At 40.2% G+C, this 13914-nt stretch overlaps 1 protein-coding gene across 5 annotated transcripts; it reads right to left on the minus strand.

Annotated features, from left to right (window-relative positions):
* Positions 1-1829: 1829 nt before the first annotated feature.
* LOC125696899 (caspase-10-like) lies at positions 1830-13546 on the minus strand. Of its 5 annotated transcripts, none has more exons than XM_048953211.1 (12): positions 12701-13546; positions 11335-11449; positions 10063-10400; positions 9833-9932; positions 9396-9531; positions 8528-8616; positions 7370-7406; positions 6875-6946; positions 5391-5479; positions 3854-3962; positions 2682-3186; positions 1830-1986 (listed from the first exon to the last, which is right to left on the minus strand). In XM_048953211.1, the coding sequence occupies exons 3-12, from the start codon at positions 10374-10376 to the stop codon at positions 1830-1832; spliced, it is 1608 nt and encodes a 535-aa protein (XP_048809168.1). In that variant the 5' UTR covers positions 10377-10400; positions 11335-11449; positions 12701-13546. The 5 variants fall into 5 exon arrangements, with proteins under 5 accessions (XP_048809168.1, XP_048809171.1, XP_048809170.1 ...); XM_048953214.1 differs by lacking the exon at positions 12701-13546 and adding an exon at positions 12496-12675; XM_048953213.1 differs by lacking the exon at positions 12701-13546 and adding an exon at positions 12334-12675.
* Between the last annotated feature and the right edge of the window lie 368 nt (positions 13547-13914).

Below are 13914 nucleotides of genomic sequence, written 5' to 3' on the forward strand. Positions count from 1 at the left end.
AATTTTGAGCCAGATACTTGGGGACTCTATTATAGTGAATATATATATATGGTGATATATATATACACTATATATATAGATTCTAATATAAAAAATATATATTCTATATAGAATATTATATATTCTACTAGTAAAGAAAATATTTTCTACCTGTGGCATAAATGAAACCCCAAGCGTAGGACCTACACTAATTCAGAAGCCTTAGAATGCAGTCATGAATTGACTTAGAATATAGTTCAATTCATAACGACAAAAAGTAAAAGATGTTTTGGCAGATTGACTGCATTTTAATGTTTTGAGTGATGCAAAAATCATGTATACTGCAAGCAAAAATTGGTTCCAAGAGCATCAGTCCATGCTCTCTCACTTTTACACCCCAAGTCTTGAGCTATTTTACAGCTAGTAATTATAGATAATAATCACTGTTTTGTTGAAATAAACAAAGCTTCACTTTCAGTTTAAGTCCTGAAGTAGTAAAAATCCCATCAATTGATGAGACCCAACAAGGATGTAACACAAGGGAATGGCAGAAATCTGTGCCAGAGTAGGTTCAAACCGAATATTAGGAAAAATTTCTTTACCATGAGGATGGTCAAGTACTGGAAGGGGCTTTCTAGAGGTGCCCCATGCCTGTCAGTGTCTAAGAGGCATTTGGATAATGCCCTCAATTACACGCGTTATCTTTTGATTTGCCTTGAAGTAGTCAGGCAGTTGGACAAGTTGATCTTCAAAGGCCTCTTTCATCTGAATTATTCCATTCCATGCTATTCTACAGGTAGGCAAGCAGAAGCAATGATAAGCTTTAGCCCTGTACAAAATTTTTATTATTACTTTCTTCCCCCACCCCCACGTTCTTAAAAAGAAGTATAAATTAAACTCAGCAACAAACAGGAAGGACACAGATACACATAGTAAACATCTCTAACAAAATAACATCACCTTATTTTGGTTAACTCTAAAACATACTCCGATAGAAGCTTAATAAAGAGCCTTCTGTCCCATATGAATGCATTTTATATCTTAAAATAAGAAATCAGAAAATTTAATGTTTCCAGTTAATCAGACTGATCAATGTATGCAGATACAATGCTGAATATTATCATTTCGTAGTGCTCAGCTGTTCCACACTAACTTGCCTGTGGAAATGAGGGTTAACAACGTTTCACAGAGGGAATACTGTAGCATTTTGTCTATACTGAGTCTTGGAAACATCTTGTACGCGAGTTGATGTTAGCTATTAGAGGGCATCAGTGTGTACAACAAAAAAATCAAGTGATTTTCAGTAGTTATAAGTGATCTAAGTTAGGAATGAAAGAAAAAATTCTCCTCCACCTACTACTTGAACTTTCTCTTCTTCATTCCTACCTTTGCCTTTCTCCGTGAACACAGCTTATGGTTTTAGAGGTAGGTTTAAGCATTATTAGTATGCAAAATAAAATTTGATGAGTCTAAACCAGACTGTTAATATCCTCGTTTAGATATAAAGGAACATACAGAAGGCTACATATGCAATCGTTATGCTGACCAAAATACACTTTTACATCTGCAGGCTGTGTCAGTACAAAAATGCTTAACATCATAGAAACTTGCTTCTCCCATCCTTGAAAATTCTGAATATACAGATGATGTAAATAGCTGGCACACTGATTGTGTTAACTGCATCGCTTCCAACTCAGTTTCAAAGTTTCTCTGGAAGAAAAAAAAAAAAAAAAAAGAGGCCCTGCCTTGACACCAACAGTTCCTCAGGAGTCAGTAACTACCTTAAAAAAGCGTTGTGAATTGCATTTAGAGAGACATACTGACAAAAGGATGTATTAAAAGTCTCAATGTCACTGTGAAGGAGGAGGGTCTCTAGGTATTGGGAATATAAGTTTTCTTCTTAAGGTATATGCTGGCTGCGGCATCTGCTTCTTTGTCCCACAAGGGTCAACACGCTTGCTAACATCTTCATTAACTTCTGTAAGGATGGACAAAATATCTTCACCCCTGCAGCCAAAAAGAAAACAAAAATAAAAAGTGACTTATTAATGAGCAGATGGTACAGTTTCTCCATGTAACACCTCTCAGATAATCTAGAAGCTACAGTATAAACACTTAAAGCCAAAAAAAAGGTAAAACAAAGCACACCCTTTTTTCCAAATTCCCCTTCTTTTGATATTCACTTGAGTCACACTAGAAATACAAAACTTTTTCTCTCTCTGACTTCTTGTGCTTGATATATTGGCTGGCAATCCTGCCTATGGCAGGGGATTGGAACTTTATGATTTTGAGGTCCCTTTCAATCCAAGCCATTCTATAATTCTATGACTGACATTCAGTAATGAAAGAGAAGGGAACAAAACATTTTCATCTAAATCCACTAAAGAAACGGATAGCTTCATCTAATATGATAGAGATTGGAAGTTCAGAGGTTTTTAGGTGTTTGTTTTTGGTTTGGTTGTTTTTTTTTTTTTTTGAGGGGTAGTTCCCCAATAAACTTCACAGTGACCTGATTGACACTAAGCTACTACTGGTGTTAATGTAAATTTATCAAAGATGAATTATCAATCCAGTAGTTTCACTGATTTTGCCTATTTCAGAACATGGATTAATGTTACTCCTTGAGTTTGCCTTCAGAGAAAAATAAAAGAAGGGGAAGTTCCTCCCATTTTTTCATAACAGCTACCTAAATAATTATTTACCTTGGTACCAACAACTGTAGCTTGCTGCACAAGGCCTGAATATACCAAGTACCCTCTTGAACATGTCGGAAAGAAGCATATCCGTCAATTGTGGCCATGCCTAGAAGGAAATCAGCCTCTTCAGGAATACTTTCAGAAGGAGAAATGCTCTGTTGTACAGAAGAGAAGTCAGGAACTCGTGCATCAGTTTCAACATAGACAGGACGCTGTATCTCTTTACCCTGGCATGCTTGGATAAAAAATAGTTTGGGTTTTTCAGTCAACTGTGGACATTGTTTGGCAGTGAAGTAGGTCATGATAGTGCGGATTGATACAAGCTTCCCATCTTTCCCATAGACTGCTCCTGACTCTCCATGAGACAGAATGCAACAAACAAAACAGTCCCTATCCTTGTGGTCTTCTGAACGCTGCCATGCTTGCATCAGTTCTTTAATCTGATCAGATGTCTGATCTGTGTAAGTCCTCACATCCAGACCAAGCCATTTGAATACTTTCTCCAGTTCCCCTGTAATTAAAGATAAGAAAGAAAAATTGAGGCAGTAGAAAACCATTTTATGGTCATCGTGCAAGCTAGTTTTAAGTGTAAAAGACATCATATGCTGATCCTTCTGTAAATTCATCCATATACTACTATCAAATAAAAGTTAATGGAATAAAGGTTGCATCAGCTCAAACACAGTAACTGATTCCTTCAAGTTTCAGAAAATACAATGACATTGTACAGTGTACAATCACAAACTGAGTTCAAAATTACATATGGAAATTAAGGTGATCTCTTTTGAAACCTTCTTAGAATGTTGTTTTCCAACTGCAGTTGACTGTTACAGAGTTCTATCAAAAAGATACAAACAGAATAAAGAGTACACATGGAGCTGTTTGCTTAAGGAGTTACGCATTATATAAAATGACAGTCTATATCTATAATAATTAAAACTGACTAAAAAGGAATTCTCAAAATGTTTAAAGAACAATCTAACTATGGAAAAACTCAGTGGTTACTCAGTCATTAGTCCTTCCTGCAAGGATACACAAGTGACGTAACATCTCAAAAATTTTACTGTTTAAAAATATTTACTGGAACACATACAAAAAATATAGACAATACAGGAAAAATCAAAGGAAATAGAGGAAATAGAGATCAACCCTTCAAAAATCTTACTTCAAGAACTTACAGGCATCTTTATAAGAACCCTTTCTCTCTTGAAGAACCCCATCAAATTTAACATTATTAATAACAAGACAAATTCCTCTCTGTGGCCCATCCATTTTGTAAGTTGACACCTGTAAAAAGCATAAGAAAAACAGCTTACAGCTTCAGAGAACTTATTCAGCACGGATACGTGATCTCTAGAAATCATATTTCCTTAACATGTTTAAAAACTGGCAACCAGAACACCAGAGGTGCCCAAGACTCCAGGATATTTCCGACAAAGTGGAACTCATAATGCCTCCTTGTGTGAAGTGGCATGGATGAAGTCTCAAGCACACTATCACCAAGCCATCAAAGTGCAGAAGAAGGGTTTAACAACTGAGTTGGTGATCTGTATGCAATCTGAACTGGCGTTAAGGTTAGCAGTATTTCACTGTCAGGAAAAGATTATAACTTTAAGTGGCAGAGGGTTTACCCTCAATCTTGACAATGTTAGACACCTCATTGCATTCTGTGAGGACTGTTGAGTGCCTACTGGTGGTTTTGGAAAGGGATGCAATGAGAACAGAGATTTCACACAGGAACAAACCTGCCACACTAGCAGTTTCACTGAGACTTAAAAATTGCCACTCTCTTTTAAGAAAAAATGCTTTAAAAATTGAGAAGTCACCAAAACTTCAAATATTATCCCTAATTTTAACCTCAGGTAAAAATTAGAGTTCCACCATTCCAGTTCCTCTCTGCTAGCTGGAAAGAACAATAAAAAACACCCAATTTTGTGCATTTTAGTTAAAGGAAATCAAGACATCACCCCAAAAACTCTTTCAAGAGTAGCAGACATTAGTGTTCGCTTGAGCATTCTGACCATCAGTTGATAGCACAGAACTTCGAGAAATTAAACAGGTATAAACAAATGCAGCAACATGCTCTCTCAATATCTGTGCTTATCACAAGGAAAAAGACACGGGGAGAATTAATGGTTACACTGCTGTGCAAGCTTAAAGAACACTTACAAGACTTGTAAAAAAGTACCTCACAGAAGGCACGTTTTCCCCTGAACCAAGACGCCTGGTGCATTACACGCCCATGATTACTGAACACGCTTGCCTTTCCTTCTCTTACCCTTCTTCCATAGTGGGTAGAGTGCAAAGGCAATATTATTAATTTCAGGGCACCCTGAAGCTTTTTCTAAGCCACATCCGGAGAGGGAGAGAACTGTGAAGGTATGTTTGCCTCTGCTTCTACCTGCACATTCTGCTGCCATCTCCAAAATTTGCAACTCAAGATTATGCCAGACGATTTGCCTCTATCAGGGAGATAATGATGTGTGTATAGCACCCAAGGCAATATGCCTGTTTTGCTTCACTATGTCTTTCAATATGGTGAAGTTCCTGACCTCCAAGGTTAGAATACCCTCCAAAATATTCTGGATTATCAGACTGCTCAACCACCTTCACGAGACACAGAAAAATCTCACATGCTGTTGCATGCCAGTGCAGGGATAGAGACCTTACATACCTACATATTCACAAATAATCATTTAAGAGATTATCTCAAACCTTGGATTCATTTTCTACACCACTGAATCCTCCAGACAGCTGCAGGCTTGTTTCAGAGAAGACTTGTGTAAGATCAGGCGCTCTGTTATCTAGGAAAAAACAGCAAATATTTGTGAGGATTAATCTAGTATTGGTGTATGTAGCAAAAAGGAGTTTAGCTACAGTACAGCCCTTCTTATATTTAAAATGGCTATACATTGAAAGGAATAATTCTTTCCATATGAGATAGCTACTATCACTTACATGGCACGACATGTCTGAACATGTCTCCAGTTATTTTATGCATTTTCATGCCTAAGGCAAGGCTTCTGCTTGCGCCGGTTTTAGGGAACAAAGACATTTGTGGTACAATGATAGAGTTTACCTGCAACAGTCAAATTAATTTTTCAACTGGAAATATTTAGAAAAACTGCACTGTAAGAAGAATCTGTGACTTACTAGTGAAGCTTCCATTACATAATACTTTCAGTTCCTGAGTGATTCACAATAGCTCTGAGACAAAACTTTCAAACAGCATTCAAAGAAGTTCAAAGTGGAAAACCACAGGTTATGCTGCAATACTTTTTAACAGGCCAATAAGTAGTGGAGTCTCAAAGATAGCTATATACATACCAGCCACTGTTATTTGCACATAACCCTTTCAGAGATCTGATCCAAGTTGTAATTTATTGCCATATAATCAATGAATATACAGATGTTATAATTAAGAAATGTACAAGAGAGTTTGGCTAAGCAGGTTATTACACCAAAAAAGAATAGATGAAGGGCTTACCCTTGTGCTGGGCTTGCTGGAAAACTCCAAAAGGAGGGACCTCCAGAAAGAGATCCTTCCCCACTGGTAGTCAGCTCTTATATGGGGGCTAGGAGAGATGGAGCCAAGCTCCACCCTTTCCGGCAGCACAGGTGAATTGCCTTCACCTGTGCTCCCAGGACTGACTCAGCACTCATCTCAGGTGATCAATCAGAGGTTCAGGCTGTGATTCAGCAGTTCCCATACAACTGTTAATTTATTTATGTAATTCTCCCCTCCTTCTCATGTCTATCTCAGGCTACTCAATGCATTCAAAACATCCATTTCCACTATATAACACCTGGTGACTTCCTCAACTGGTAATCTTTCTAACTTCACTTTTCCAGGAAGCCATGGAAGATGTGCAAACGTTAACTGTACACGTTATGCTCTCTCTAGTGTATAAAGGTGCCAGGAACTAAACCAATTTTTGTCTGTTTGCTTATTTCTGTTCTCAGACCTTTTATTTTCTGCCATTTTAACAGCTGTTCAGCAAACGTCTGAGAAGAACTGGCATTCCAGAACTGGAATGGAGAGACAAAGTCAGCGCATCTTCTCATTTCCTCTGTAAGGATCCCAGAGGTATGGCAGAAAGGGCTACAAGAATTGGTGTGGTCCTTTTAAATAACACATTAAATTTCAGGCAGCACAGAATAAAAATTTCTTAACAATTAAACACTAAGAGAATACAAACCTTGCCTGCCAGGTACAGAGCTCACATTTCCAGTATATTCCCATGGGCTCCCAGGTTCTTCAACGTAATGATCTATATAGCAAAAGAAGTCTGAGCTGAAGTCTCACACACACAAAATTAACAGTTCAGTTCTATAAACAGTCACAGAGATCTATTCCTTCCAGGCATATTTAAACAGAGCACTTGTTTTTTCTTCTCAAGAAGAACAAACTATCGTTTTACTACTAATCTTTATTCCACTTCCAAAAAAAAAACAAAAAACATGCTAGTTAGTTTCTAGTGAATGACTAACAAAGTGCATGGGATCTGCCAATTTTCTCCCATTTACGTAAGAGTGGAAATCCTTCAAATCTTCTTGAGTAGAAAGCAAAAAGGTAAGACAGCAAGGTAAGTGTGTTGCATTAAACCAAATGCTAGAAATTTACTACAGTAAATAATCATATGCAATATTAAACATAAAAGTAACAAACTGAGTGTATTTTTGGAAAGTCTTACCATGGATATTGGAACTGACAAATTTGATTGAGGTCTCCTATTTTTTGAGTGGAGGAAGGGACATGTTAAAATTATTGTGTGTGTGTATATATACATATATATACACACACACATACACACACCTCATAGTGGCTTTAGCAAAACAGGCTTAATAAACACCAAAGCTTTCTAGTAGCAGGTAACAAGGTAACAAAAATACCAAATTCCTAAGAGCAGGAAGCATAATGAAACTATAAAAGACTTTTTCACTTACTGCAAATGTCATGGAACTGCAAACAAACATTTTTTCATACAAGTAAAAGAAACAGCAATTTTTTTTTTCAGTTTCAAATTATCTTCCAGTATAGGGGTGGGCAATCACTAAAAACAAAAAAAGTAGTCTGACACTGCCCCCTATCAATTCTCTTGGATAGTATAATTTCTTTTTTCTATCTATGTTTTCGTACTCTGACATTAATTTTCTTACCATGCCAAATGTCATGCATGAAAGCAGAGCAAAGCTCAAAGCTGCAGTAATGCAAGCCCTTTTGATACTGAATAGCACATTTTCCTCAGCTCTTGTCTACCACGACTGCACTTCTGGGAAGTATCATCAAAAAGACCATTGCTTCCCTCATTCAGAACTGGAATAAAACTCCCTCCCCTAAAAAAGAAATCTGTCATAAGCCATGCAAGTTAGGTTTCTTAATCTGCTTCATCATTCAGCTGCAGAAATGACTTAACTGAGCAAGGACTGCTACTCTGGAGAAATGGGAACACTCCTTCAGAAGCAGCCTTTTGAACTGGTTGTCAGTACACGGTGTTAATCCTTGGAGATAGATAGTTTTGTGATGATCAGACAAAACTTTAAAGATCTGCAATTCATGTCTCATTCTCTAGAAGGCCCTCTTATACCTCTCTCTCACATTTCTCCTCCTAGTGTTATCTTTTCCTCCAATTGCACATGACCAACAGTAGTTTTTCAGTTGAAACTATTTGATGCTACATAGAGCTGTATTTCTTATATGCAGAACAAATATGCTTGTCACCTTATTAAATCAAGTGGAAAGAATCAGTGAAACAGAGAGCCAAACAAGTATGGTTTCAAAGTGAAGGCAAAGAAAAAACAAACCCCAAACACTAAAACCCTTGACCCAGACAGCATGTGTTCCAGTGTACCTGAGGGGAATTGAAAACTCTGATGCCTACAGCGTAAGATGGTGAAGATTCCTTGACTGGAAGAGTATTCTCCTGCTGAGACAGAGACACTAAAAGGAAAAAAGGAAAATAAGTGAGAGACGTCATGTGCGTTTTAGTTAAATCCCTATGAACCTGCACATTAGGGCAAATGCAGATCTATACTTAATGAAAGGTGCATTAAAATAAAAAACAACTTTGAAACACACAAAGGAAGCACATGGGACTGGACCCCTTGGAGGTACTGAATGCCCTCACACCTGTTTAAAACATAGCTTTTGACTTCCCAGAATTTGCTTCCCATTGCTAAAATAATTGGAAGCAGAACCTTCTCTCCAGCATGCTTATAGTCACTCCATAGGACATTAAGAGTAGCAGTGTCACAAACTGCAGTACAACACCCCTGAGAACATCAATCACACATTCTAAAATTAAAGTTACCATGTATCAGACAAACACAAATTGCCTTTCCAGCTTACTAGCAAGCAACTGCTTTGTAGATGTATACGTTTATGAATCACAGAGCGTCTTTTATAGGATAGTCATCATCAACTCAGTGCTACCCACATAGAAACTGAGGACTGTGGCATAACTATAAATGGATTTTTAGTTTCTCAGGCAGTTCGTATGTGCTGGACTGCTCTGCGTGGCCTCAAATATTCAAACACATTCCTACTGGGGAATAATGATGTAATACAAGTTTGGGACAGTTATGCTGAACTTGCGTGTGAAGATACTGAACAAACCCAGTCTAGTAAAGCACACATAGATCTTTCAAGTTCAGTTGCCCAGACCCTCATAGAGCTTCCTGCATTTTAGCAAGTATATTCTCTAACTCTGAATTTCTCACCATTTGCCATTCTGTAGCAGTTTACTGTTTCCAGGAGATCAGGTGAAACATTTCTAAAGACTTCCTCCAGTGTCTGCACATTGTTTTCAGTTAAAAGACCCTGTTTTTCCAATAAAATCAGCAACTCCAAAGCAGACTGATAAAGAAGACAATAAAATATATTTATTGTTCTTTAGAACTTCAAACCATTTGTTTCAGCCCTGTCTGTCTCAAATAATCCCACAATCACCTGCTTTGCCTCCTATCAATAAAATCCAAACAGTCAATTTTACATCACAGGGAGAGGGAGCTTCCTGCTTGCTCACCCTATGAACATTGACCAGCTTAGTCACACGGCATCTTTTCTGCCAAAGACTTCTCACACTTCTCCCATTTCACTCCCACTCCAATCTTCTTCCCTCCCCGCCATAGGCATATTTGCCACTCTCCCCACATACAATAGTTCTGTGTCGCTTTGGAAGATGGTTTCTCAGGAGGAATACAATTTCCTGCAACATCTCATTGGTAATGTTCTCTGACAATTCATACAGCATCTGCCTGTAAGAGAGACTCAGTGAGACAAAGGTAGAACAGAGCGTGGAGAAAGCTAAAAGCAATACGAAAAATTAAAGGAAAGGGAAACAGAAGGTTATAGACGGCAGATAGCAGAATCTCGTTTCATACTTACCTGTACATAGACACTTTTCCCTTCTCACGCAGACATGCTTGCACTTTCTCCTTGGTATAGCCCAGGAGACTGAGCAAGGAGTGGTATTTAATTCTGTATAACAGTTCAGCTAGCAGGAAAGTATCTTTCTCATTCAGATAATCTTCATCCATAAGAAGCTGAAAAATGTCCATTGCTGACTGCACGCTTTCCAGTTTTCTGAAGGGGATCAAGTCAGTACAGAGAAATTTTAATGCTGCTACATCCTCAGCCCCCAGTTTTTCATCGATGAGCAGGAGCAGCTGACGAAACTGCAAGCTGTCAACATCCTCCATGTTGTTAGCACTGATGATCTCTGCCTAAAAGTCAAATTAAATGTTGGTAACAGTTAAATCTCCAGCAATCCTCATAACTATAAATAATAATAAGATATAATCCAAGGAGGTTTGAAAGACTTGAATTCTCTGCAAAAGAGAAGTTTCCTTTTAAACCAATCCGAAACATACTTCCTTCTCCAAGTGCAAAACAACAAAGAATAAATTTGGCAGTGTACAATCAACAAATATACAATTAGCAGAGTGGCATGATAAGGCTGGTATTGTATAGATCATATAACTAGAAGGATTATCATGGTGGAAAGAGACAATCTAAAACAAAAGAAAGGCTCACTCATATCCTAGGCTTGCAGAAAAACTCCAAAGGGAGCTATCTCCAGAAAGAGACCCTTCCCCAGTGGGGGTCAGCCCTTAAATGGGGTCTAGGGGAGGTGGAGTCAGGCTGCATCCCCTTCTGTCACACTGCTGAATTGCCTTCACCTGTGCACCCAGGGCTGGCTCAGCGCTTGCCTCAGCTGATCAATCAGAGGCTCAGGCTGTGATTCAACAGTTCCCATACAGGCAGGTGTTCTATACAACCCTGTGCCCTGTGACCCAACTTTGATATCAGCCCTGTGCTGATCAGAAATCTGTGCTTGATGACCTCAAGAGATCCCTTCCAACCTAAATTCTTTTATTTCTTTGTATCATCTTTAACGTTCAGAGCTTCACCTCTTCACACTGTTGGTGGGTGGGAAGAGTCCCTTTGTAACTCTCAGTGGGGAGAATGTAGCAAAATCACTTATTCCTTGATCTTCTACTAAACTCTTTTGCATTTAGCGCAGGAAAGCCTCTGTGCAAGCAAATTAATCCTACTGAAGTTTCCAATAGAGAGCAATTATCCTTTTATGCACTAGCTTCTTCAGTGTAGCTTATGCAGTTATTATTTGCCTGTGCAATGTTGTATAGGGAAGCTTACTTAAGAAAGAGCTTTAGTGCCTTCCTTCAGGCACTTCCTTCAGACAGGCAGGTAGGTTCTTAGTCTTTCGTTCAGGGCAGTTGGGATGAGCAAAGCTTTCTACATAAGAGAGCACCTAGGAAAAAAAAAAAAAAAAAAAAAAAAGCCAGGGAAGCAGAGCAAACAAAGAAGCATTATCTACATTTGAAGTAAGAGAGCTGACAAGTTCCAGGAGTCCTGCACTCTCTTCTGTCCCTTTGTCATGAGTGAAAAACCACATGAAAACAAACTAGCCCTCAGATCACTTTTTCCTGTATTCAAAATGTAATAGCTCGTTAACTATTGTTTACAATCTCTCCTCAATTTGAACTCCATGTTGTGAAACTTTCTTCATTTAAGAAACCAGTTACTATCAAAAAGGCCTGGAATCAATTCAAATCAGTTTAGCCAAGCTACTTCTGAACCTTGTTCTTGCTTTAATCAAGTAAATTTAGCAAAATAACTTAGGTTAAATTGATTCCTGCCTATGCCAGTAAGCCCATATAAACCAGGTTCAAACTGAATAGTGACTATCTGTAATTTGGAGCCGATTATTTGAATTAAATCTGATAATAAATCATAGCTTTAGGAGAAGAGGGTCGTGCATAGCCCAAGCATACATAATTGTTTCATCAGCAAATCGAACTGAAGCAAGACCCAGAACAGATTCCTTCATCTACCCTTAAAACAGTTTTCAAGTCGTGCTGCTGCCGCTCCTGGAATGCCCTTCACTCCAAACACTTTCTGCTTGAGTTCAGAATATCCTCACAGCCACCTAACCTGTGCTGAATTTACCAGTTGTCCTGAAGTCTTTTTCCGCCCACAGTAAGGCCCAGCCCTCCCTCCTAGCAACGCTGGGAGAGGAGACACCACCACTTCGTTGCTTGAAATCCCCCGCTCGGTTTACAGCTATGGTATTTCTGGAGCCCTCTAGCACTTATGCATTTTATAAGCGACACTCGATGGCCAGGACCTCCTCACCCCCAGGTTTGCCACGGCTCACGGCTAGGCCAGCAGGGCACTAACAAGCACAAGTCGACGCACGCAGAAAGGTGGTGGAACTGCCGCTCCAATCTACGTTTTGCATAATATCCGTAGGGAAGGAAAATCACATAAAATAAGCGATGAAGATTATCAAATTACTTTTTCCTCTAACGTTTCACAGAACGGAACAATGCCTAACTTAACGATTTTAAAAGAACGCAAAACCACGAACGCAGAAGAACAGCAAAGCTCAGCCCGCGGCCCCGCAAACAACGGAATCAACTGGCCGCCGGGGGCAGCGGCGCAACGTGGGAAGGAGGAGCGTTCTTTCGTTCCCCTTCCGTCCCAGACCCTCCTTTCTTACCTTCGAAAGAAATTCGCGCCCGCCTCCGCTCCCGGCGGCCGCCGTGCGCGTGGTGCGCCGCGCTGCCCGCTCAGCGCCCCGCCACCAGGCGCGGCCCCACGTGCTGAGTCACAGCGCCGCCGCCAGCCCGCCACCCTGCAGGAGGGGCGGAATTCCCAGGAACGGGACTGCAAAGCGGGACAAAGCCGACAGATGGAAGCCCCTTGGGACCCGCCTCCCAGCGCGACGAGCTGCTAATGGGCGGCTCTGCTCCACGGGGTTCGGCCGAGCGCCGGGCCGCCCTTTCTCCTCCACGCAGGGTGCGGAGTCACGCGGGCAGCGCCCTCCGCCCGATGCCGCGCCGCAGTCGGCCTCGGGACTATTGGAACTCCCCGCCCTTGCCCCAGCCCAGGAATTTCGCTAAATAATCTGAAAAAAAAATATGGGGACTCTTGCAAGGCGGAGCGTAAGAAGCGAGAGGTAACTCTTCTACTACTTTCACTTTCGGTATCAAGCCCCTTTTAAAGCACTTTACATTAAAAAAAGGAAAAGAAAAAAAAAAAAAAAAGCAAAGGCCGAGTTTATCACACACGTGCAGCTTGAGATCAGTGCTTGTGGGAGACGCCTTCAATGGAGCTTTCACGCACGGCCGTCCTTCCGGCCCTTTGCTGCCGGGAGGACGGGGAGTGCGCCCTGCCCAGCGCAGCCTCATACGTAACGCGGTGCCAACTCCACGCCTCCGGGATGAGCCCTTCGCGCGCGTACTGCTGCCCAGCACACAGCCAGGGGGTGAATTCTCTGTGAAACGAGCAGGTTCTCTGACCGTCATGCTCTCATTTCGCTTTTACAGAACCGTGGTAACTCTACAGCCACGTTTAGCAAGCACTAAAGAGATCCACTGGCCAACAGTTCCAAGGGGTACTCTGGGCTGAAGGGAGACCGACAAAGCTCATGCATTTTACTAACGGCATTAACTGAAATCACATTTATTTTGACATTATTTATATAAGTTAAAAACTGAAGATACATTCTCAGAGTGACACAAATGAAAAAATAATGCACACAAAGAGGCACAATCCTGAAAACGCCCATAAACACTTTCAACTTTTTTGACTAACACAGAAACTGAGAAAACATCCTTCAGTAATAGCTACAGAGCTGTCAAATAATTTAGAAGATACAGTTTAAATGGAACATAATCACATACACAGCAGACAGGCTGCACATCATCCGCC

The sequence above is a fragment of the Lagopus muta genome, chromosome 8 (assembly GCF_023343835.1).
Source record: "Lagopus muta isolate bLagMut1 chromosome 8, bLagMut1 primary, whole genome shotgun sequence".
Taxonomy (NCBI): Eukaryota; Metazoa; Chordata; class Aves; order Galliformes; family Phasianidae; genus Lagopus; species Lagopus muta.